This window comes from Tiliqua scincoides, chromosome 2 (assembly GCF_035046505.1).
Source record: "Tiliqua scincoides isolate rTilSci1 chromosome 2, rTilSci1.hap2, whole genome shotgun sequence".
Taxonomy (NCBI): Eukaryota; Metazoa; Chordata; class Lepidosauria; order Squamata; family Scincidae; genus Tiliqua; species Tiliqua scincoides.
Window position 1 is genome coordinate 128,108,998 of NC_089822.1, and position 25,804 is coordinate 128,134,801.

Genomic DNA, 25,804 nt, shown 5'->3' on the forward strand with positions numbered 1-25,804 from the left:
TTTGCTTTTTCATAGTATAAACTCAAGAATTCCTTTTGCTTTTTCATTGTGTATCTATGGATGCAGCATTTTTTTGAACACTGGCAGTGATTGGAGGGGGTTGTACTCATTATTTTAACTAGATTCATTAGCACCAGTGTGGTTAGCGTGATAGACTAGGTGCAAGGAGACCTAAGTTCAAATCCTCTTTCAGCCATGACACTGGGTTTGCATCTTTGCTGGGTTTGTGTGATTCTGCAACCTCACCTACCTCACAAGGTTGTTGTGAGGATAAAGGAAGGGAAGAACCTTATATGCCACCCTGAGTTCTTTGGAACAAATAATTAGTATTAGTGCTACTTACCATGTTTATATATCACTTTGGAGTATGGAAAACATTTCTTGTGGATTTTCTTAGCAATTCTTACAACCACCTTGTAAGGTAGGTCAGTATTGTCCTCCCACATATTGCAGAGGGGCTAGTTCAAATCCTCTAGGCAGGAGCAAGGAACTGCCTGTAAGTGCTCAAGAGCTCTATTCCTTTTGTTGTGTAGAGTTGGAGTGGCGTCACTTGTTCTCAGGTTGCCTTATTGATTTTTGGAAACAGTTCATTTATAACCATTGGGTAGTTGAACTTTCACCCTGTCATTTCCTTGTGATGTTTCTGGGAATTGCGGGAGAGAGGGCTTTGGGGCTTATTTAAAAGGAGGTTACAGGAGGAGAATGACAGGCAAGGCATGCTGGTGCCTTGCTGTGTGCTGCTTGACTTCCTGTTAGGGTCTTGCAAGGACAGCCAGATAGTGCAGAAGGTAGCACCAGCTGCAGGTGATTCCCTTGGACAGACAAAAGCTGGCAAGATTGTAGTTTTGTAGTGGCAAAATTAGTTTGTCTTTGGCCGCTTGGCTTTGTTCAGAGATGTTCCCTGATCTCTAGGTCTCCTTCAGTGAGGAAGCGAAACTCTGTTGTGTCATGCTCCTTTTGCAGGCGGAGCTCCAAAATGAAATCAGAAAGGAGAGGTTACAGCAAGATGCTGGGGTATTTATTGATGACTAAGAAATAACAGACAAGCCGGTGCTGTCTAGTGGATGCTGCAGTGGATTGAAGCCTAAAAGATGCTCAGACCTTGTTTCAAGAAGGTTTTGGAAGTCTTCAGAAGAAGGAGACAGGCAGCTACCTAGAATGTGGGTGTTAAGGCTCTACAGTTCTAACTTTTGATCCATGAAGCTACCTTACACTGAGGGCCCAATCCCATACAACTTCCCAGTACTGGTACAGCTGCAATGTAGCCCTGAGGTAAAGACAGTGGTGTCGCTGGGGCTGTGGGTTGCACCACGCGATGTGCACGGAGGCGTGTAACACCACTATTGGCCAAAATTGTTAAAATCGTGGACTTGAGGAATAATACCATCATGTTGTATATAATTCAATGTGTAATTTCATGCAGAATGCAATGAAACAAACCATATTTAAATATCTCTATTCTATCAAAAGTTATAGCCAAAAAAACTAGCAGGGGTAGGATGATGATGCATTGCCATGCCCAAAACCCGAGGTGTTGCCCCTCCCATGGGGTTGATGCACTGGCCTCCGGCACTGGGTGAGACAAACCTTAGTGGCACGACTGGGTAAAGGAACAAATGTTCGCTTATCTTGAGGAGGTCTTTGTGACAGTTCCCCATCACTGCATGCAGCACGCAGCACATGCTCAGTTGGCTAGCTGCATCAGTGCTAGGAAGTTGGTCAAAATTGGACCCTGAGTGATACTTGGTTCCTGGAGCCCAGTGCTTACTGCCAACTCTGCTGGGTGGCAGATTTCCAAGGTCTCAGGCAGATTAGGCTTTACTAAGCTCTATTACTGGAGGGCCTTTCAATTGGAGTTGACAGGGATTGAACCAGAGACTTTCTGCGGCAAGGCAAAGCATCTGCTCTACCAGCGGGCTATTCCTTTTCCAGATGTTCTTTTGCTCATAAGGCCTGTCAATGCCTTGAAATGGCACAAGCCAGGAGAACCACTCTACAGAGGGCAGGAGGGTATCTGCACCTTCAAAATATTTGTGTCTCCGAGTGTCTCACAGCTCTGATCCTTTAAACACCTACTTACTGCTTGCAACCCACACACAAGGGGCCGTATCCAGGGAGAGGGAATGGAGCTGGAGTCTGTTACAACAGAACCGATAAGGCCTGCGTGTTGACAGAAGCAATAATGAGATCCATTCACTTCTGCTCATTATCATTATAGGTGGGAGGACTGTGATTCTGGAATGTAAGGGAGAGAAGGCAGCATGTGCCACTCATCACTGTGCTTTCATTCTCTGAATTCTCTCCATTATGAGGATGTTTGGAGAACAAGGACTGGATGTCATACTGACTTAAAGGGGCAACCCCATTATTTAAAAATGATTCTTCACATGTGGAAGTTTTGGTGGGTTAAAAATCTCCCCCTTAAAAACAGCTAAGGATTTTCTGATCTTTTGATACTCTGCAGACTCCGTTCCCAATACAGGCACGCGCCACTTAACAACCGTTCACTTACCAACGGACTGCATATATGACAGTAGTCAAAGCACAATAAAGATGCTCTTAATGAGGTAATCACATCTCCCATAGCCCGTAGCATAGTGTCAGTTCACACCAGCAAACTGTTTACACCAGTTTACAGTTTATAGTGTCTGTTTACACCACATCACATAACAATGAGGATAAGTGGTGCACACCTGTATTTCATTTGACTTATATCTCATCCTATCTAAAGGGGTTCATGTTGGAGCCCTGTCCCAAAGAATTCACAGTTTGTTTCTATGGTCTGTTTGCAGAAGACAAACCCCCAACAGTTGCAAGGGCTGATTTAGTAGTGCAAGCAACAGATCTTGCAGCGGAGAAAGTAAATTTCTCCTTCAGCTTCACTTTACATGAACTGTTGTGTGTGTGTCTCTGTGTGCGTATTCAGTGCTGCCTACTACCTAGCTGGGTCACTGTTCTGGGTATGGCTCTTAATTTGAAGAGCAGTAACACAATTTAGATATTACCGTATATACCTGTCCCACATTTCCTTCCTAGCAGGTCCAGAGAGCATACATGTTCCCCTTCATTATTACAGCAACAGGCCCATAGGTCTCTCCACGCCTAGGCTGACACTAACAAATACAGTGTATTGGCATTCTTCGATAGGGACAGCCTCCTCTCAGAATGGGAGATTCTGTAGCATGTTTACCTTGGGAATAACAGGACGACCAAATTGCATTTGATGCAGAGATGTGGTAGAATTATTAAGTCCAGAGCATTGTCTCATACAGATATACAACAGGCAATCTCATCAGGTCTGCGTATGTCTCATGAAAAGCATATGGCTATTATTTTTTAAACGAAAGACAGCTTTGGGCAGGGGACAACTGTGAACAGAAGAGAAGCCAGAACAGGAGAGTTTAACCCTCAGGCTACTTTTCTGCTCAAATCATACCCCTAACCTGTTTTTTTCTTCATAGGCATACATTTGCTTATACAAACATATCTCTCGAACCTTGCAAGAGAAGAGGCAATGTGCATGTAGGGGCAAATTGGAGTGTAAGGGCTAAACCCACTTCTTGGTTCAAAATAGCACCACCTCCAAAAGTAGCCTTTCTTTACAAAACATGGGCCTTGGGCTTCCTGTCATATATTGGGAATTACTGCTGTAGACTAATTGTGAGACAGTTCCGAGTTTGAGTGGCATTGTTTTGGGAAGGGATAATTCTCCATTGCTAGAACATATTGTTGGCATGATGTGTCAGTGTACATGCTGTAAGTGAACAGATGTAAATCAACACAACATTTGCAAATAGTAATATTTACAACTGTTAAACAACACACCAACACCACGTAGTTGGATCCAAAATCCAAGCAGAGCACAGGATGGTGTCTAGGAATAGTATAGCTAGTTTAGGCTGCAATCCTAACCTCACTTTCCTGGGAGTAAGTCCCATTGAACACAATAGAACTTACTACTGAGTAGACCTACTTAGGGTTGTGAAATTACCCTTGTGAAAGTGACATTCCAGCAGCAGCTTTTTTCCAAGGCCCCATCTGATTAGTCAATAATCAAAGAATGTACAAAGGGAGGACACTGAAAAAGGCAGTTGTTTGCATTGTTAGCCCAGAACTAGCTCAGAAGTTACTCCCACTGATTTCAATGGGACTTCCAAGCATGGTAAGAGAGTTATGTTCCAAATAAATAAGTTCACAATTCTAATTCCATGCACACATTTAGTTGGGCATAATCTTAGTGGATTCAGTAAGATTTTTTTGGAGTAGCCATGCCTGGGATCAGCTGGCTATGACATTCCATGAATCTTAATTGACCTCCTTGGGAGGGCCTCTCTTCTGTCTAAACATGCAGTCTGACCTGATCTTGCTTGGAATTAAATCCCCTTGTGCTAAATGAGACTGACTTGTAGTTAGTGAAGTGCATGTTGAACTACAACCTAAAACACAACTTTCCAGTCCAATCCTACAAGCACTTGCATTCCCTCTTCAAACTGTTAAATGTGTGTCTGGATTTAGATCTAAAATAGTTTCTCCATGCTGGGTGAAAAAACAAAATACCGGCTGAGGAGTGGGAGAGAGGGGAAAAAAAAGACGTTGATGGTAAAGAATAACTTTGGGCCCAATTCTATCCAACTTTACAGCGCTGATGCAGGTGTACCAATGGGATGTGCACTGCATCCTGAAGTGGGGGAGACTGTCAGGGAGTCTGCATTGTGGCTGCATCAGTGCTGGAAAGCTGGATAGGACTGGGACCCTAGTAACATTTCCTCTTACGTCAAAAGCTTATGGGATGCCATTGAGGAAAACAGACCCCCTGCACATACTTCCGTGAACAGTCCTCTTTATTTAGTTACAAGTTGACAGCACAGCTCTGGCTCTCCTGTTGTAACTCATGACGTCCCTCCTGCGTCTTGTCTACCAAAGGAACTACATCCCCCAAAGATCTTGCAAATGCATGTATATCTCCGTGGACACTGGGAGTTGTAGTGTTGAGGAGGAGCAGCTTGGTCCACTGTGCAGAGTATCTCAAAGCGGGAGGCGAGGAAAGACTACAACTCCCAGCAGCCACTGTAGAGGAAACACGAGGAAGGTGGCCTGAGCCTGGGATTTCAGCTGTAAAGGTATGTAAAGCAGAGTGAGTGTGGTGGAGAGAAAAGGGAGATAGTGGTTTTAGGGCTGCTGATGAGGAATGGAAGGGGGTAAAAGAAGGGAGAGTCTTTGCTCTGCGTGTTTGTTCATGGCTTGCAAAACTGTCTTTCCTTTGGGCAGGACGGGAAGCACCCTTAGTGCAAGAATATACAGTATGCACCTTGCTGGGTCACACCTGTCTCTAGTCCATTCTTCTTGTCCTTAGTGGTGTCCAGTCAGATGCTCTGGGAAGCTGGCAGGGAGATTGTCTGCAACGTTTGCTACTGTTCTGAGATATACTGTAGTGCTTCTGCATGTGGTGGTTTCTTTATTACCAATGTTGACTAGCAGCTCTTGGCTGACACATTGTGAATTTGCTTTAGCCTTCAAACCATCCTGCAGTAGAAGAAGGAATTTAGTAAGTGCAGCCTATCAGACAGAAAAAGAAAAGCAATGCCGATAACATTATTTGATTACATTTATATCCTATGCTCCTTCCATGCAACTTTGTGTACATAGAGTTTCCATACTCGGAGCAGCTTTGCTTCATCTATGTTGTTGCAAAATTTTAAGAATGTAAGAAATGCCCAGCGGGATCAGGCCCAAGGCCAGTCTAGTTACTGAATCAATGAATGTTAGTGTTAGAAAGGGCCTTGGAGGTCCTCTAGTCCAGCTGCCTTCTCAGAGCAGGCAACAGGTAGAGTGTTCCTGACAAGTGACCATCTAACCTCTGCTTGAAAGCCTTTAATAAGGGAGAGCACAGTGCCAGGCTGTTCTTACAGTTAAGAAATTCTTCCTCAGGTCTAGCCTAAATCATCTGCCCTGTAGCTTCCACCCATTGGTTTTAGGCCTACCACTCCCTTCAGAAACTTAACATCATATCTCCACTCAGGTTGCAATCCTATTCACACTTACCTTACAGTAATCCCCATTGACTAATGGGACTTACTTTTGAGTAGATATACCTAGGAGTAAGCCTAGACCTGGAAGCCCCCCCCCCTTTTTTTTTTACAGGCTAAACATACCAATCTCTGTTAGCTGTTCTTTCTAAGCCTTGGTTTCTAGGCCCCTCATCATGTCTGTTGACCTCTTCCAGTGTTGTGTCATCTGGCAGATGTGATCTCCCTCAACCAGGTCATTTATAAACATGTTGAATAGCAGTAGACTCAAGACCAATCCCTTGGGTTGATACCTTCCTCCAAGTTGATGGGGAGCCACTTATTAGCACTCATTGGGATTGGCGCCTCCTAATGGTGGGTAATTGGGTAAGAGGCACTTTTTCAAGTGAGTTCTCCTCTTTTATTTAACAGGGGGAGAGTATCTGGCCCTCCTCACCCCAGCAGTGTCTTTTCTAGTGTCTGTCAGTGTTTTGCATCTTTTAAGATTGTGAGCCCTTTTGGGACAGGAAGCCATTAATTATTTGATTTTTCTCTGTAAACTGCTTTGTGAACTTTTGTTGAAAAGCATTGTATAGATACTGTTAATAATAATAATAATAATGGTGGTAACATCTAGTTTACATTACACTATTTTATCCACAAGAATATAATGAAAGACTTTGGGCACAATCCTAACCAGGTCTACTCAGAAGTAAATCCTATTTTGTTCAATGGGGCTTACTCTCAGGAAAGTGTGGTTAGGATTGACTTTGTCAGATGCTTTGCTGAAATGTAGGTACAGTATGTCTGTGGCATTCCCGTGATCTACTGTGCTAATTACTTTTATAAAAAATTGAAATGACCTGTGTTCTTGACAGACTCATGCTGCTTCCTGGAAATTGCCCCAGGATTTTAGAGTCTAGCATTTTTACAGTGGCCCAACAGCTGAATCTGGGAAGCCCAGAAGCCAGACAGAAAGGCATTCTGAGCAACTATTATCAGTAAAAGAAAGACTTTGGCCTTCCTTTGCACCCAGAGGTCCTTCCCCCCCCCCCCACCAACCTGTTACCTCTGCAAGCTCATGTGTCCCACCATAAACTGGACTGTCTCTGAGCAGGGTTGTGTGTACTCTGCATTTCAAAATAAATTCTGTAACAAGAAAAAATGAGTTCTGTGACTTGAATAAATTATGCAAATTAAGAAAAAATGTTTATGATTACCGTTGTGTTTTACTGTTTTGCATATACTATACTCTGTTTGTGAGTAAGGAGCTATACAGGGCACTGAATTCTGCCCATTGAAAATCTTGATGAGCAACTCTTCTGGCTTATGAGATCTTGCCAAATGTTATTGGTTCCTTTTAAGACAAGAAACCTTTTTTCTGTCTCATTAATTTTGTTCAGGAAATGATTGTGAACATTTTTTTTTTTGAAAAGTGACAAACATCCTTGATAGTGATGATGTTAATTTTTGCAACTGTGAGGGCAAGAAACTTGCTTTTTTAAAATTAAACTGAATGTTGAGGTTTCTCTCTGTGGCCAGTACTGTGCCATACTGTGGCTGTTTGTATGACTAGAAACTGGACTACTCTTAATGGAATTTATTTAATGGTAGTAGTTTAAGCTGAGAAGAAAGATAGAAAAGAGCATGTTACATTCTTGAAGAAGCAACCCAAGGATGGATGGATGGATGGATTAAATAAATAAATGCAGAACCCTGTTGAAGGCAAGCAGTGGCAGCCTGTGCCAGGGAACAGATGCCTTTTCTCACCCTGCCCACAAACAGTTCGTTGAAAGCCTATCACTGTTTCATCTGCTTCCCCCACACCCTGCCAAAATATACCAAGTGAATATGAGACCACAGCTGGTTCGTCTCTGAACTGCTTAAAGAAATCACGCATTAAGACTTGGATGCAAGGAGGAGACAGAAAACTTTGGGGCCATCCCTGTTGCTTATCTCTGGGAGCATATCAGCATGACTTTTGTTTTGGGGAGGATGGATGTAATGTATCTCATCTATGCAAAGCACAGGCTGACCATAACTGAAACTATGCAGGTGGTACTTCTTGGAAGTTGTTCTGGAAGGCGAAGGCTAAAATCCGACATGCAATTTCCTGGGAGTAAGCCTCACTGAACACAGTGGGACTTACATCTGAGTAGACATGTATAGGCTTGTGCTGTAAGATGATTGCAGGTCAGTGCAGAGACCATTCAGCAGGTGGCCTGTGCAAAATTCTGTATCATATGGCCTTTCTCCCACCCATAGAACCCCTTCCTCCACAACCAGTTTGGTGCCAAACAGAAAGTGCCAGACCTGGAATATGATAATGCATCAAGCGCATCTTTAGTAAGTCAGGATTGCATCTAGTTTTGAAAGCAAAATGAAGAAGAGAATATGCTGTCTGTCTTTGAAGCTTTAGAATGTTTGACACAGCTGCATAACAGTTGTCTGCAACCTCAGTTCAATACCTGGAAACTCATGGAGTATAATTGGAAAAGACATGTAAGCTTCTCTCCCGACCTTACCAAATGGAGCTATACAGGCATTCCCCCCCCCCCCGTTTTGTTGTGGAGGTATCTGTTTTTGCCAGGAACCCTCATCTGTGTGCCTTCCGGAGAGAGGGCCTTTTCTGTGGCAGCCCCTGGACTGTCTCCTTTGGCATCTCCACCTTAGGCACCTTCATTGCTGTCTTTTACATACCAGATGAAGCCTGCACTGTGCCAACAGTTATTTTAGATGTATTTAGGATGTTTGCTAAAGCATTTGCTGCTTGCTTCCTTCTTTATCTTTTGTAGTTTTTATTTGCTGTATTATTTAGTATGTTTTTAAATGGATTTGATTTGTAAGCCTCCCTGAAGACTTGTGGAATGGTGGGGTAAATCCTGTAATGATCCAGTTGATGACAGTGTGGAACTCCCTTGACTGCTTTATCCGCTGCTTGCCTGATCACTGTTGTCTTCACAGTTCCTTCCCTTTTTTCTCCTGTGGAACAGACAAGGTAAGGGAAAACCTTGTCAAGTTCAGTAGAACTGATGAAATAGATACAGTTGGGAAAACATGTCAGTTTCATCAGTGATCATGACCTTCAATCTCTCCCCCTTTGGTATAACTGATGGTGGGAATGACTTGTAAATTTCATTGGGTCCTATTCTCTTAAGTAAAATTCTCCTATGTGCACCAGCTGTGCTACTTATACAGGTCTGCTGATGAAATTGACAATGCTTTTACCCATCATGTCAGTTTCACTGGAGACTGGAGGCCAGTGGTGGGCAAGCTGAAACATAATTCCCTGTCCTGCATGGTCATCTGTCAATCTGAAAATAGCACAAGTTCTCTGAAAATTGAATTTCAGACATGCACACACATGCAGAGAAGGACTTCAGTGTACTTTGTGGTACATGTGAAAGAAGTCTTAGAAACACCAAAAATGTATTCATTCATGGTGCCACAAAAATCTAGGTCTCTAACCCTGTTCTCAAACGTGAAGCTGAATTAAAAATCTCAGTGATTGGTAGCACACTTGTTAAAATTTTTGCCTAAGCAACACCATCAGAGTTCTATCAGCCAAAGTGACATAGCTGAATGGGTGCAGCTCCAGTGCAAGATACAAATTCAGTTTTTTTTTTAAATGAATAGTGGTCCTGTGCTTTTAACAATGATGTGATGTGCAGAAATTCAACAGGTGAAACATCACCTGTATCTGTCCATAAAAAGGACAGCAACTCTAAATTCAATGCTATACCAAATTAGGAACCATGAATGTTAAACAGTAGCTTTTGGAGAATACATTGTGATCATGATAACTTTCAAATCTCTGTTAAAAAAATGTCAGAACTGCTTTCTGCCTCATCTCCGTATTTCAGAGGAATGCCCATCTTCCAGCTGGAGAGTGTGAATGTGCCTCTGTGATGGGCATGGTAGGACAGATGAAGTTGTACTGTAGGAACTCGAGATCGGGACAGTCCTGCTCACCTGCTGAGGAAATGCAACCCCTTGAATGACCCTTTGTAGGGAAATGCCCTCCTGTCCCCTCCCCCTCCTCCCAAGCCACTTGTTAAATGCTCCAGCATGCTGGGATTCCATTGCCCACGAATGGGATGTTGCTAATTTGTGTTCTGGGAGCATGCAGTTCTCAGGCTGTTAACGTCCAGAGCATCAACCCTGTGCAGTTGGCGAGGCAATTAAATATCCCAGCAGCTACGGCCTTTTATGAGATGAAGTTCCTTCTGAGGATCTGAAATAGACTGAAGGGAGGGAGGTCCTAATTTTCACATGCTATCCTTCTGAGGAACAAGTAGTGAACTGTTTTGGCACTGTTCATTTTCTCTCAATTTTGCCAGCCAATTGTGGACTTGTTTCCTTTCTGTACAATTTCCCTCACTCTGGAATATAGAGACCTGCACAATTGTGATTACTGGAGAGTATGGCTTCAACCAAAAAATTCTGAGAATCTGAGTTTCAATTTTATTGGGAGATCAAGTTTCTTGCCCTCATGGTTGTGGTGAAAACCATAACAATGCATTATGCATAGGCTGTGTCTTCATTACCGGACACGTGTAATGTGTGCTGATGGTGCAACTGACCCATGCAATCCATATGACAGGTGTGGAGTGGAGTGTTGGTGTCTGCTTCACAGTGCCAGATTATCTCTTGGTGCATTGTGGATTCTCAGTAACCAGCCACTTGCCCTGGAAACTAGAGGGGAGCTGAGCAGGACTTCAGTGCATTATTGCAGATCCTTAAAGCCACGTCACTGTGCTCCTACACTGCTTTATCCTATGCATGTCTACTCAGAAGCAAGTCCCACTGGGTTTAATGGGGCTTATTCCCAGGAAGATAATACTATATAGGATTGCAGCTATAGTTAACATGTGGAAAAAAATGTAGAGATAAGTTGGTGCAAATAACTTTGCAGATAATACCCCCATTATCCATCGAGGCTCAGAGTGTTGAGCTGAATCACTGGGAGCATTGAAGGGATGAAGATGAGTTGTGTGCCTAATCAACTCATAGCCCCATCCTGAGCTGCTCAGCTTTGTGCCCAGAAGGGGCACAAAGAATCCTGGCTATGCACAGTCCAGGTGACGTTCACCTGCCAAGGAAGGTTTTGTGAGCCAGTTTCCTTTCAGCTGAAGGGTGGCTCTCGAGTTTTATTTTTTCCTAGATTGCAAGTGAGCACACGTGTGGAGGTGGTTGTCTTTCTTTAATCACAGCACAGAGCATTTATAGGTTATTTACAGTAATGTTTTGTATCTTGAGTGAATGCTTTACTAATTATGGTAATAAAAAAGGCAATAAAAGGAACATTCCCCGTGGAGGAATATATTTGGAGGCCTCGCCTGGTTCACTTGTAAGCAGAGCTGTGATAGAAATTGCTCATCCGCTCAGTGGTGTAAGAAATAGGGCTGTTATGGAATGGGCTGCAATGGGTTGAGGCATGACATATAGGGCTTTTTACCTGTTTGTGGGAAGGGGAGGCCCCAGTTCTGATTTCAGATTAGCTGGCTTGGAAGATGGAAGGGGGACGGAGTTTTGCCATATAGTTTGCCCTATAGTGTTGGCTCTGGATGGGGAAGGGCTGTTGTTTGGGGCCATTGACTGTCAGCCAGTTTCAGATTGCTCCTTTTTTCCTGGAAGATCTTTCAGCATCTGTGTGGCAGGAAGAAATCAAACAGGTGATGCCTTTCCTGCCATGGGAGGTAGCAATAGGGGAAGCACCACCTGTTGCATTTCTGTCTGTCATGTGGCTGCTAAACCACAGAAATCCTGCCTGAAAGAGGTTGGCAGCTCTTTGCCTAGTTTATATTTAATTGATCAGCAGTCTGGCTTTCAGTTGGTTGGTCAAATTGAAATTGATTTATATTACAGCAGAGCTTTCAGAAAAAGTTGCTTTTGAGTTCCTGAGCAAAGGGAGACCATTTCCCTAAGGTGTGAGGGAGTTCACCTCTGAAGGCATTCTCAGTTCCATATTACCCAATTTGAATGAATAGGAGATATGTTTTTTCCTTGTATTAATCAGTGGGAGTTAATTAAATAGCACTGCATGTTATGAAGAAAGGCCATCTTCAATATTTTCCTTTTCCTCAAACTGATGATGCTAGCTCCAAAATAGCTGATTTCCAGAAATATATTTGACACATTTCTGGCTCATCTATTGCTTTGAAGTGGGTTGTGGTTCCCATGGATGATTTATTATTATTATTATTATTATTATTATTATTATTATTATTATTATTATTATTATTATTATTATTATTATTATTATTAACAGTATTTATATACCATTTTTCAACTGAAAGTTCACAAAGTGGTTTGCAGAGAAAGTCAAATAACTAATGGCTTCTGGTCCCAAAAAGATCATATACAGCCATGTCATATGCTGGTGTTTTGTTGCTGAAGTTAAGGTTTGTACTGTGTTTCTAGGGTTGTCCTCTGGCTTCTCTAGCTTTAACCAGGTAAGAAGAAGAAGAGCAGAGTTGATTTTCTTAACACATGCACACACATGCTCTGATTGTCTCTATCTACCATGGGCAAGTCCTTTCTTCTGGTACCTATATCTGGTAAATCACTGTTCCTGTTTTCGTTTTTTGGTGATACCTTGTTAACACATTTTGTTAATATAGATTTCTAGATCTTGCGAAGTTAATTACCTGTATGGGTGGGTGGCTGTGTCTTGTCTCCAGCATGTAAAGGTATGCACATGGTTATCAAGCCCCCACACAGTGCATAGCCTGCCATCTCATACACTGCAGCACTGAGGCATATTTTGCACTTTTGATAACGTATTGGAGGACAGTGATGTCTTCCTTGGATAACTTGAATGAAAAAGAACCAGCACCTTCTTAACTTTTAAACTGCTAGAGGAGCTCATTATTTGGCAGAATAAATAAATACAGTACAGCAGTGGTTCTCACACATTTAGCACCGGGACCCACTTTTTAGAATGAGAATCTGTCAGGACCCACCGGAAGTGATATTATAACTGGAAGTGACATCATCAAGCAGGAAAATTTTTAACAATCCTAGCTGCAATCCTACCCGCACTTACCCAGGAGTAAGTCCCATTGACTATCATTGTTATAAGAATATACATAGTAGCTTGTTAAAAGTACACATCTGTAACATTTCCCCAAATGCAGTCATGTACCATGGTAGCATCAAGTCTAATATATTAAAAATAAAATATTGAAATGAATAGGGACCCACCTGAAATTGGCTCATGACCCACCTAGTGGGTCCCGACCCACAGTTTGATAAACACTGCAGTACAGCAAATAATGGGTGGTAGCGGCTCAGGCACATCTCATACATCCTTGGTGTGAGATGGTATTATGAGTGGGACTTTATTTTCTGTAATGTTGGAGGTATGTACTTGTTTGTACAACCAGACTCTGACTAGTACAGCCAGTCAGCCAGCCAACTCTCAGCAGTTCCTGTATCTGCCATTAGGAAGCATGTGGCACTTCAGTATTAACTCTTAAACACCCATGCAGTAACTTAAGGGTGATCGCATTTGGGTACTGGGAGGATGGAGAAGGTTCACAGTAGTAGTCCTTCAAGAGTCTGGAATCTTAGGGTTTTGGCTTTTGGAGGGCTAGTAAAAACTAGCTTTGTAGTGACCTTGAATAGCAACTTTTAATCCTGTGACAAAGGAGTAACCTACATGTAAAAGCACATAATGGGCCCCTTTTTACCTGAAAGAGCTGCCTTAAGGGGAAATAGGAAGCAAAAAGATGACAGACCTAACTTTCCCCACCCACTGTTTCTGTTTCCGAGGGCAGCCCCCAGATGGATCCCCCCCCAGATGATAGTAAAGATGTGTTTGCTCTCACATCTTCATGTCTGGAACCTTGTGGAGAAGGAAGGTGAGGTGGAGGGATTAATTTACAGTGATACAATGAAGCATGGAGAAAGGGTTCAGCACCCTTCCCTTCATCCTCTGCTTCATAGTTTCCCAGTTGCTCCCTCTCAGGGCAGGTCTCTAGTTTTAAGTCAACCTAGTCTGGCTTTATCCCCCAGTTACTAGTATTCGGTTTTATGCCACCCAACAGTGACATTCCACTGACTTATCAAGACTAAGAGCTGGGAGAGACCTGGGGAGACAAGAAATAGGATGAGTGAAAATCAGGTAGCAGTTAAAGTCCTAGGATAATTTTGAAAGTCTTTGTTAAAGAAGCAAACTGGACTTAAGAAAGAAGTATCTTGAGAGGGTTCCAGGTGTCAAGTGAAGCATAGCAGACGGTGCTAAGACTGGAGCAGGAGAAAGTAAAAGGGGCTACTGGTAAATTAGGTTGTGATGGTGGGGAGAGAAGAGGGGTAAGTGACGAGAAATTGAAATGAGTTCATCCATGCCCATGCAATAGTCAGTGCCTGCGCTGTCAGCTTATGTATGAAACAGCCATCTTGAATCAAGCACCCCAAACCATATTTTAGTTATCACCAGAACCAACTTTAAAGGATTCACATATTTGTATTTCAGCCTTAAGACATCAAATGGTAAAGGTGCACATATAAGCCAGTCCATAGTGTCAGAAAGATGGATAATGGTAAGGACCAGAAGCTTGTTGGAGACAAGCTTCTCCTCTGAGAAGGTTTCCTCCTCTGAGAATGTAGGCTTGCTTGATCCTCCTAGGCGCAATTTTGTCTGCAGAGATGTCTTCTCCAATTTGTAATAACTCTGTCTGTCTGTCTGTCTGTCTGTCTGTCTGTCATGCAGGCCATTTCTCATGCTCACAATGTATACCTTGTCACAGGAATTGATATGAACTTTCTTATTTGCCAGGCAGAGCTCCAATGAACTCTTCAGAGGGTCTTGTGAACTTCCTGGAGGGGGATGGCTTGGCTGAGCAGTTTCTCCACATAGAACGAGAGCAGATCCTCCGCCTTAAGGACCTCACTTTCTTTGAACCTGTCCAGCATGTTTATAATCCTCTGGATTATGCCTGGGAACCTCACCAAGACTATGTGCATAAATACTGTCGGTCTCACAAGAAGGTGCTCTTTCTTGGTATGAACCCAGGGCCTTTTGGCATGGCGCAGACTGGGGTAAGCCAATACTGCAAGGGGGAAAGAGTAAGGCAAACCTGACAAGTTCGGGGCTTAATCTAAGACAGGGCTTAGCTTCAAAAGCATACTTTAAGGCTAGGATTTAAAGGGTCCATGCCTGCTCTATGGGAATCAACTTGGAGTCTTTATAATGGAACCTGAGTATCCTCAATCGTTTGCTACACAGAAAAGATAAATTTCTATTTATTTGAAATATCTGCGGCCCCACTCGCCAGTTGTAACCCTGGTCCATTCTCATTGTGAAGAAAATTAATGTGTGAAATAGGCAGCAGCAGCAGCAGCCATAGACCAGCACAGTTTCTCAGATACACAGGCCTGCAAAATTGAGGGTCAGAAAAACTTTTTCCAAAATTTACGGTGGTTTTATGTGAATTTGGGGTGGTGATTATAAAAAAAAAAAAGTCATCAGTTTTGCCCTGTCACATCTAGTTTCCGAGATTCAGCATAGCCTCTTAGGGAATGGTTGAAGCAGCTTCCTCATGAGGCAGTCTATGCCATGGCTTCCTCATGAGGAAGCTGCTTGAACCGTTCACTAACAAGGCTATGCTGTATCTCCAACACTAGACGTGATAGGGCAAAAGGGCAAAACTAATACCATTTGGAGTGCCCAGGAATAGTTCTAACTTTTAAGACATCACAGGCTGACGCACATTTTGATATGTGACTAGATAAAGTTCATAAAGCATTTCTGAGGAAAAGTGGACAGACCAGTCTTTCCAAAAAATGTGGGAGTGCCCCAGATCGGAATCAGCCCAGATGTGTTCAGAAGTTCACAGGTCAAAATGCTCAGAAACAAAATGGCCACCAAGCGAAAATGCCGATCTCCATGCCTTCTAAAACAGAGGTAGGAAACAGTGTGTTTTTCCATTTGCTATTCTTTTTTTGATACCTGCTAGCACAATTAATGTGCTAGAGAACATGCTAGCACAATTAACATACCATAAAAGGTATGTTGTAAGCAAAACCTTTTTTGAACAACATTTTCAGTTTGAAACACATTTGAAAAATTATGGATTTTAATAGAATCAATTAGGTTTTCAGCAGATTCTGTCCAAAGATATGCAAACAGAATTCATAATAATAAAAACAGGCATCTAGTTTTAGCAGACCAGAATTTTGTTGAAAAAGTGACTTGCAAACTGTACTCCTTTTTATAGTGTGAGCCACAAGTTCAAGGAAGTGGACATGTGAAGTTGCCTTATCCTACCCACAGTCAGGCCAACACACGTTTTGCTTCCTTAAACGTTACACCAATTCCTGGGTATATTTGGGGTGCCGATTCCAAAAATGGCATCTGTTTTGCCCTATCACATCTAGTTTTGGAGATATAGTATAGCCTCTTTAGTGAATGGTTCAAGCAGCTTCCTCGTGAGGAAGCCTACACCATGGCTTCCTCATGAGGAGGCTGCTTGAACCATTCACTAATGAGGCTAAACTATATCTCCAAATATACATGTAGGACCTCTGATGTTTTGCGCCAGTGGCACCAAAGTGCATGGCAGCAGCACACTTTTTACGATGCATCAGCAGCATCTATTGTTGCGTCGTTACTCACATGAGTTGCCATAATTCTCCTCTTAGGTGATACTGAGGGGTTAGGCAAGGAAGGTCCATACTACATTCAGAGGATCTGTATTCCCTTTCTGATCTTTTCCTTTTTAGATCTGATTGATGTGGAGCTCCCTTGCAGGGCTAAGATACATTTTACGTTGTCTCCTTTCCTCCTCCTCGAATCATATTGATCCAGAACACTTTGCTGATCAGACTGGGGCTGGATTCACTGCAAGAAATCCCAGACTAGTGCAGGCTTGTCAATTCTCCCTGCTGGAGTGGAGAGTCTTTCCCCACAGACCCTGGTTCTATGTTACAGTTCTTCTCCCTTGCAGGTCCCCTTTGGAGCAGTGCAGCTTGTCCGGGATTGGCTCCAGGTATGTGGACAGGTGTCCCGACCAGCAAATGAGCACCCCAAGAGACCTATCCGTGGCCTGGAGTGCCCTCAGACGGAGGTGAGTGGTGCCCGCTTTTGGGGCTTTTTCCGTACCATGTGTGCTAGACCCGAAGTGTTCTTCCGCCACTGCTTTGTCCACAACCACTGCCCACTGCTTTTTATCAGCCAGAGTGGCCGCAACCTGACTCCAGCTGACCTGCCGGTTGCCCAGCGTGAACGGCTCTTGCAGATCTGTGATGATGCCCTCTGTGAAGCTGTCAAACTGCTGGGTGTTGCCACGGTCATTGGCGTAGGACGCTTTGCTGAACAGCGTGCCCGCAAGGCCTTGTTAGCTGCTGGGATCCCAGTGCAAGTAGAGGGGGTAATGCATCCATCACCTCGCAATCCCCAGGCTAACAAGGGCTGGGATGCCATCATCAGAGCAAAACTGGAGGAACTTGGCGTGATGACTCTCCTTACAGACTGATTCACTGATGGAACCAAGATGCAAAACAGAAACAAATCCTTGCCAGATCTCCCCTGCTGTTGGGCATCATGCTGTATAGATATGCCTCTGTCTTTCAATACCTTTTAAATATTTTCATTGGTTTTAGGTGAAGAACCTTCAAAGCTCATTTTGACACTACGTCCATTTGCTTCCATTTACACTACTCTTCTTTGCACTCTTAAGCTTTCCTTGTTATCCACTTCAGAATTTCCTGGAATCCAAAGCTGGGCCTTTTCTGAGATTGGAGCCTCAAGCCTGTCCCCATTTATTTTGCATTCTGCTGCTAGGCCTCATTCAAACTCCCAGTAGAACCTGCTGCCCAGTTGGATGTCTGTAGCATCTCCAGGGTCAGTTTCACAACAAAGTTGGAAACCTTGACTAAGACTTTTCAGCCTGATTAGCGCTTGTTCTTTGTGGGCTTCACAAACATGTGAAACTGTCTTGTGCTCAGTCGGATTGTTGACTCGGTATGGTCTCTTATGCCTGGTAGTGGCTTTCCAAGTGGTCAGTCAGGGATCTTCCAAGCCCTATTGCCTGAATTCCGTTTAAGTGGTGATGTGGGGAACTGAACCCAGAAACATCTACGTTCTAAGTACAGCCAGCCTGCTTTTTACATGCACTTTACTTGTATGAATTCAAATATATGTGCACAGCAAACAAACAAAAAGGAGACAACAGCAGTTTAAATAGTGTAGGCCCTTTCACTTATTAAGTACATGCCCTGTAGTGAGCGTGAGCCAGAAGAATGAAGTTGCTGCTCCTTCAGTCATCTCAGTTCCCACATGTCTTTCACAGTGAGATTTTAGGTTTTATACACACAATATGTTTTGGATTTAAGGTCATTTCTTCTATATGCGATTTTCCCCTTATGCACTGACTACAGAACCGAACCCTCGCATAAGATGCGGTCTGACTGTTCACACTCTGCCACTCAACTACAACTGCTTGTGAGTTCACTTGACCGAATGGCAATGGGGACATTTACACTTGGTTGGAGTGGTGGCTTGTTCCCCATGGCTAGTTTCCATGCTTCCCCCAGTAACATGTGCAAGCCAGAAGTCATGATGAGGCCGCTGACATGCTATTGTGATAAAGCGTGGGCTGGCCCTTGGGGTTTGTGCATGCTAGCCAAGTTCTTACTAGAAGGGTGAGCTTTCTTGAGCTTGCTGTTCCTGGTCCTCCTGTCCTGCCCTTTGAGTGTGTGTGGTTCACACCCCTTTCTCTCCCACCTACCTCTTCCCGGTCAGTAGATCTTTCGATAAAGGGTTGTGGAAACAACAAAGATGGGCTACTCTCCTTCCTCAGAAACCCTCTGTTTCTAAAGACAGAGAAGATGGGAGGGTGCTACTCTTCCTCCCTGTTGGATGATCACGGGTCATCTGGTTGCTTGGAGAACAAATGTGCCACACACATTCACACAAAGTTCAGCTTTGCCTGTAATAAAGGTTCAAGATTCTGTTCCTGGCATCTCCTGTTGAAAGAGTCTCTGGATCCAAATGGATGGTGACAGAGGTGTTTGTCTAAACCCAGTTCTGCCTCCAATCATGTTGAATCTTCCTCCAATGTTTCAAGGAAAATGGGAAAGTAGATTGTGGTTGCAAAACCGTCTCCCTACCCATGGGCTTATCTCCTTCTATGGTTGCTCAGCTGCTTACCTTTCTCAGGTATCAGAAATAAGCTTAACTTAGTGGTGAAAAGCATATGGAAGAGACTACAGGGAGGTGAGGAGAAAGTTGGGGAAGGATTCCCCTATTGTCACCCATGTACACCTTGTGCTCTAAAAATGGGGCCTTCTCCCTTCCATCCTCATTCTGTCAGTGATTGGAGCAGATGCAGGTTTAAAAAAAAGTCAATTGATGTCCTATTTAATTTGACCTTCAGGTAGCAAGGCTGGGAAAGACTCTTGCCTGAGGCTTTGGAGACCCACCACCAACTGGAGTAAACTATACAATGCAGCATCCAACAGTTATGTGCTCTGTGAATGAACTCCCTGTGTTAGTGACCTGTGACCCAAACACTCCTAAACACTGGCCCAAACAGTGACCCAAACACTCCCTGTGTTTGGGTCAAACCCAAATTAAGTCCAGTACATGTGTTCAAAAGTTGTTTCTGTTCCAAGGGAGGCTATTTGAGTAGAATGTTCATTGGTTGTTCATTTACGTTGACACTTGTTGGCTCCCTCCTACCTCAGCTTTCATTGAATGGCCTCTTTATTCCAGTTTGTATCCAAATCTAGCAGATATTATGCACTTCTGGTTGAAACCACCTTGTAGCTTTCCTTCTGAGGAATAAGGACCCACAGTCAACTCATAGTTCTCTCACTTGAAATCAATACTGGATCTTTTATTATACTAATGGGACTTGTTTATTTTTTTTTAAGCCTCTTTGACTCTCGTGTTATGGTACTAGAAACTATTGTATTCTGCATTCCATATGCCCGCTATGTTGGAAAAAGAAAATATCAAGATGGATTTTTCATTCTAACACAGAGTGATATTTGGGGTATTAAATTGTAAGCTATCACACACTCAAGAGGAACTGTATTTATCTCTTCAGTATCCTCAAATGTGTGCGTTTGTGATACACTATTGGTGATACATGCATGCATTAAATGTAGCTGATTTTTAGATGCACCTTTGAATTACTTTTATGTACAATAAACTTTTGACAGAAAAGTGGGAAGTGATGTCATTCTTGGAACTTGATCACTGCATGCTGGGGCTGGAAGAACCCCATCCACAGGAGCAATGAAAGGGTTAGTTGGGAATCAGTGATTTCACCTTGGGTTAGTTTATTATCTGTGCTGTGGGCAAAACCGGTGTCCTAATCCTGGAGGAGCAGAATGTTTGATCCTTGTGGTACTGAAAGGAGCTGCAGATTTCCTGCAGAGCAAACACTACATTGCATTTGGCTCATATTTCGCAGGGATGGAGTTGACTGGTGTTTCTGAAGAAGCAGCTGAGTGAAGAAGGGTAGCTGATCCTGATAGGGAACTTGGTGGGGGCAGGGGCCCTTAGCTGTTTATTTTACCGGAAGGTCCAGATCTGAACTGAAGCCTTGGCTACTATTAGATAAGGGGAAAAGGCCACCATTGGTGCCATTGGAAGCTTTTTCTACTTTGTTGTCACTTATCTACTGTTTTTCACAAGGGACTCTTCATATACTGTAGTTGCAACTCCACAGAGAGGACCAAATCTACCTGCAGGGTACATCCTGAAGATCATCTCCTGCTGATGGATTTGGGTGAGGTTGGGTGCTGCAGCACAGAGTGAGAAAGCCTTGATCCTCAAAGGGGTCCATGACCATGCTTACTAGGGAGAAGCCTCCTTGGCTCCATGATTTGAAAGACTTCTGACAGTTTCTGTCTTTGTGGGGGGTGGGGTGGGGTTCATATGCAGGCACAGAACGCTGCTGGGCGTTAAGGGCATTAGGGTCAAGCAAGGAGGAGAAGTCATAGCATTGGCCTTTAGAAAGCAGCTGCTTCTGCAGCCCAAGAAATGTTTTGGGTTCAGAATAGAATCTGAGAGATTTGGACCAATATATATGATTGGCCAAAGACTTGCATGTCTCCTGAACAGGCCAACCAAGGCTTTCATCCTGATGTTGCTTAGCCACTCTAGCAAGCTCATCCCACCTCTTTCAGCTGTCCCATGCAAATGGTCAAGCTGGGATTCAGGTGAGGCTGGTGCAGGCAGAAATACAACTGGAAGGGATGGGGTAAAGAAGAAGTTGTGGTGTTATGCAGCCAACAAGTCATTGGCCTGATCAGAAGTTTAGCCTCTTGGCCAGTTGCAATGTAGGCAGATGCAAAAGCAGGGGGGAAATCTGGCTGAGCCACTATTGCTATTATTTGTGAGCATGTATTTGTTGCATTCCTGCACAGTGGCATAGCTGGGGTGGTGGTGGACTGCACCGAGTGACACCCTCGGGGGGGGGGTGACCAAATTTGTGGGAACCATGGTATTTATGAATAATACCATCATGTTATATATCATTTGCTAGGTAATTTAATCCAGAATCCAATGAAACAAACCACACTGAATTATCTGTATTCTATCAAAAGTTTTTGCCAAACAACCAGATGTGAGGCTCCTGGGGCAGGGCCTCCGTTCAGCCTGGCCCTTTAAGGGAGTTGCGAGGCTCTTCGGGCAGGGCCTCTGCTCAGCCCCACTGGCCCTTTAGGGAGCCCTGGGAAGGCCTCAGACTGGCTCAGGGAGAGGGGGTTACAGCACCTGGGTCCTCTTCCCTGGCTGGGCTGTTTCTGCCTGGGTCATGGGCTGTTGGCCGCACAGCGTCCCAGCTTCTGGCCAGCCCCAGCATCACTGGCCTCCCAGCTTTTGTAGGGCCAGCTACCTTCCCCACAGCCCCTTCCCTTCCTCCAGGGGAGGTAAAAAGGGCAGTTTGCTGGGAGCCACCCTTCCCTGGGCTTAAAGACTTCCCTTCTTCCCCCGTGCTGCTTTCACCTTGCCCTTCCTCCTGCCCTGCTGGCTTCTTCCTCCTTTTACCCAGCTCCCCAGCCCTGGACTCTGCTCTTGAGGTAAGGCAGGGTCCTGGGTGCAGGGTGGGGACCCGACACTAGAAAAGGAAAACACAGCTGCCTTATGTAATAAAAACTGGATTTCTTTAACTCAAAACTGACCAATGAGACTGACCAAGAGCCAATGAGATGTTGTTATAACATAACATGGAACCAATATGGTGTTAGTATTAGTCAGTGTCCATTTCCATGTATCCACAGAGCACTTTTTCAAGTGATACCCCACTTACATTTTGCAGGGTGAGTGTCCTTTCTTCACCCCAGCACAGTGTCTTTTCTAGTGGCTGTTTGCTGGTGTTCCTCTGCATCCTCAGATAATGAGCCCTTTGGGGACAGGGAGCCATTTAGTTATCTGATTGTGTCTGTCAACTGTAAGAGGAAAAATACTTTTCTCATGGGTTTTGCTCATATGCAAAGTCTTTCAGGTCACACAGAGTTCCTGCAGCTTGTTGAAAGGGGTGGGGGGGGGGTGGTGGAAGCTAATGTGGATGGATGGATGGGAAGTTTGATGTTTGATGTTTGATGTTTGATGTTTGATGTTGTTGGTCACTAGTTTAGATGACTTTAAGAGTGTATTCTAAAAAATCAAACAACCAAATAGCTCCCTGTCCCAAAAGGGCTCACAGTCTAAAAAAGATGCAAATTTACTACATAGGGAGCCTAATGCTCCCCATTAAGTCATTTCTTAAGTCATTTCTGCCCCATCTTAATGAGCAACTGAGATCTTGGCTTGGATGTTTTGTAACCTCAGTGCTCAGTGCTTCTGTGTGGTAGTGGTGATGTCTGTCAGAGGTGCCAGGACACTCTTCTTTCTCCCACGCCTTTGAAGTCTTCGCACAGACGGCGCACCAGATATCTGGCACCCTCTTCCAATTAAAGGGCGTAAACATCTCTCTGCTTTAATCCTTTATCTCAAGTGGTGATGTCACCAATAATCCAGCACTGGGAACTGCTCTGCTTGTGCTCCTGCTGTCAAGAGCTGGTGATGAATGGTGCAGCCCAGACTGGACAAAAGCAATCTGCACTCCCTTGTAACTCAATCCACGGCTCCAAGAGCAGCTGTCGCTGCAGCCACTTATTGGCTTGCTCTGCTTCAGGAGGCCTGTGGAGACCAAATCACAAAGAGCCTTGATGCTTGCAGGGAAGGTTCAGATTAACACAAAAAGACCCTCCTGGGAGCCCAGAAAAACCCACTTTGCTACAATTGATCTCAGCAGAGCACAAAATATAGCTTTTAACTTAGAATATGAGACTCCTGACATGGGACCCTCAAACCCAGAACTTCTGGTTAAAAAGAGGAAGTTTATAGTCCTCATGGTTTTGGAGGATGAAAAACCAATGTAGTGCAAACTTTTACTTTTATCAATTTCATGCTATTTTGTATATTATTTTTGTTTTATGTTCATCATGTTTGATTAGCATGGTTTGTTTTTTTGTGCCTTTGATCTTTTAAGAATGTAAGCTATCATGAATCCTTTCTTTTTAGAATTTGGAAAGTTGAGGTATAAATCCTCAAATAAATAATTGGGGGGAGGAGGGTAAAATTAATTGTAGGCGATAATCTCTGCATATCATGATCTTTTTTGGCGAGTAAATAAATTTTGACATAGTGAGAGATCTTATATGTACATGCCAAAGTTGACCAGCTTAGTTTACTCATATGGCCTAGTTGTTGCATTGAATGGCCTGCCCTGAATTGAAAAACACTTTGTTAGTAGAAAGAAATTTGGTAGAAAGGAACCATTTTTTGACTATGGATGCAGTCTTATGCATACTGCCACTGAAGTCAGTAGGACTTATGCACAGGGTTACACTGAGAAAACCTTTATTTTTAATCCAGACACTTTTACTGAAAATGAGTTTTCTTTCTTAAGAAAATATAAATTGTGAAACCTTCTGGTTCTCATTAGCTACCCTGAATCTGGTTCTACCTAGAATATTGGTTCAGGTTGTGAGAAATGAGGAAATCAACTCAAGAGGCGTCAGAGATACACTGATTGATTTTAGAACAGAGTACAGAGTACATACCATATCAAAGGCTACTGTGGTTAGGATTCGGGACACCTGGATTCAAATCTTTGTTTAGCTATGAAACTCACAGTGACTTTTGGCCAGTCACTGTCTTTCAATCTATCTTTCCTCAGAAGGGTGTGAGGATAAAATGGGGTGGAGGACATATAATGCCGTTGTACAAATCGATGGTAAGGCCACACCTGGAGTATTGTGTCCAGTTCTGGTCACCACATCTCAAAAAGGACATAGTGGAAATGGAAAAGGTGCAAAAGAGAGCGACTAAGATGATTACTGGGCTGGGGCACCTTCCTTAACAGGAAAGGCTACGGCGTTTGGGCCTCTTCAGCCTAGAAAATAGACACCTGAGGGGGGTCATGATTGAGACATACAAAATTATGCATGGGAAGGATAAAGTGGATAGAGAGATGCTCTTTACACTCTCACATAACACCAGAACCAGGGGACATCCACTAAAATTGAGGGAGGGTTAGGTCAGACAAAAGAAAATATTTTTTTACTCAGCGTGTGGTCAGTCTGTGGAACTCCTTGCTGCAGGATGTGGTGACGGTATCTGGCTTGGATGCCTTTAAAAGGGGATTGGACAAGTTTCTGGAGGAAAAATCCATTACGGGTTACAAGCCATGATGTGTATGTGCAACCTCCTGATTTTAGAAATGAGCTATGTCAGAATGCCAGATGCAAGAGAGGGCACCAGGATGCAGGTCTCTTGTTATCTGGTATGCTCCCTGGGGTATTTGGTGGGCTGCTGTGAGATACAGGAAGCTGGACTAGATGGGCCTATGGCCTGATCCAGTGGGGCTGTTCTTATGTTATGTTCTTATGTAAAGCATAATACCAGTACTACTGTTTGTATTTTTAGAGCCCTGTTTTCATAGTTGGGTGTTAAGGCCATCTGGCCTGATCTCTGCCCAAACTGCAAACAATCATGGATGCTGTCAGATTAATTAAAGCATGTGTCATATCTTTGAAGACCACACTCAAAAGCAGAATCCTGATAGCAAGGAGAGTAGAGGTTCTCCTCTCCTTGCCCTATCAAACTGCCTGCTGTTAATCTCTCCTAGCGCACTAAATATAGGACGCTTGATGTCTTGTTTGAATGTACCTAGCTTGTGCTTTTAGCTATTGTTTATGAGCTAGTCTACATCTTCAGAGGAATCCTGTAGTCTAGCCCTCTAGGTATTGTTCTGCGCAGAGGGCAGATGGGATAGATCAAGGTCTCCTGGTGGAGGGAGACCACCCAGATTGGTTCGTGACTGAGTGACCAACTTTCTCTCTACTATACCACACCCGTTCCTTCCATAATACACATATGCACCCACATGCCCAAGCCTAGAATCACCTTTTTACATTCTCCCTCCCTCCCTCCCTCTCACAGGGTTACATTAGGAGGAAAGGACTGTCAGATAACACATGGTCAAGCCCTGAGGCCCTACACAGCTCCCAACGTCTTGTGATCGAAAAAGATGGCTGCCGCTGAGAATGTTTTTGATTTACTGTTCCCAATGTAAGCTTCCCTCAAAACTTTAGTAGGGGCTTATCTGGTGGCAGGGCAGCACTGGCCCAAACCACTCCTTGGTGCCTGCCATTGTTTTTTTTTTTTTTTAAACCAATAATGCAATGCCCCAATGCCTGTTGCTGCATGATGGTAAAACAGCAGTGGGACATAGCACTGCATTATGGGATGAAATGATGATGGCTTCCAAGGAGCGCTACAGGCTGCTGCTACC

General features: G+C 43.8%; 1 protein-coding gene across 3 annotated transcripts; it reads left to right on the top strand.

The window, feature by feature from the left end:
- The first annotated feature begins 5,060 nt into the window (after positions 1–5,060).
- SMUG1 (single-strand-selective monofunctional uracil-DNA glycosylase 1) lies at positions 5,061–20,170 on the top strand. Of its 3 annotated transcripts, XM_066616001.1 has the most exons (4): positions 5,061–5,120; positions 14,788–15,050; positions 16,958–17,077; positions 17,189–20,170. In XM_066616001.1, the coding sequence occupies exons 2-4, from the start codon at positions 14,799–14,801 to the stop codon at positions 17,483–17,485; spliced, it is 669 nt and encodes a 222-aa protein (XP_066472098.1). In that variant the 5' UTR covers positions 5,061–5,120; positions 14,788–14,798; the 3' UTR covers positions 17,486–20,170. The 3 variants fall into 3 exon arrangements, with proteins under 3 accessions (XP_066472098.1, XP_066472097.1, XP_066472099.1); XM_066616000.1 differs by having other exon boundaries at positions 16,958–20,170; XM_066616002.1 differs by lacking the exons at positions 5,061–5,120; positions 14,788–15,050 and adding an exon at positions 15,765–15,915 and having other exon boundaries at positions 16,958–20,170.
- The last annotated feature ends 5,634 nt before the right edge of the window (positions 20,171–25,804 follow it).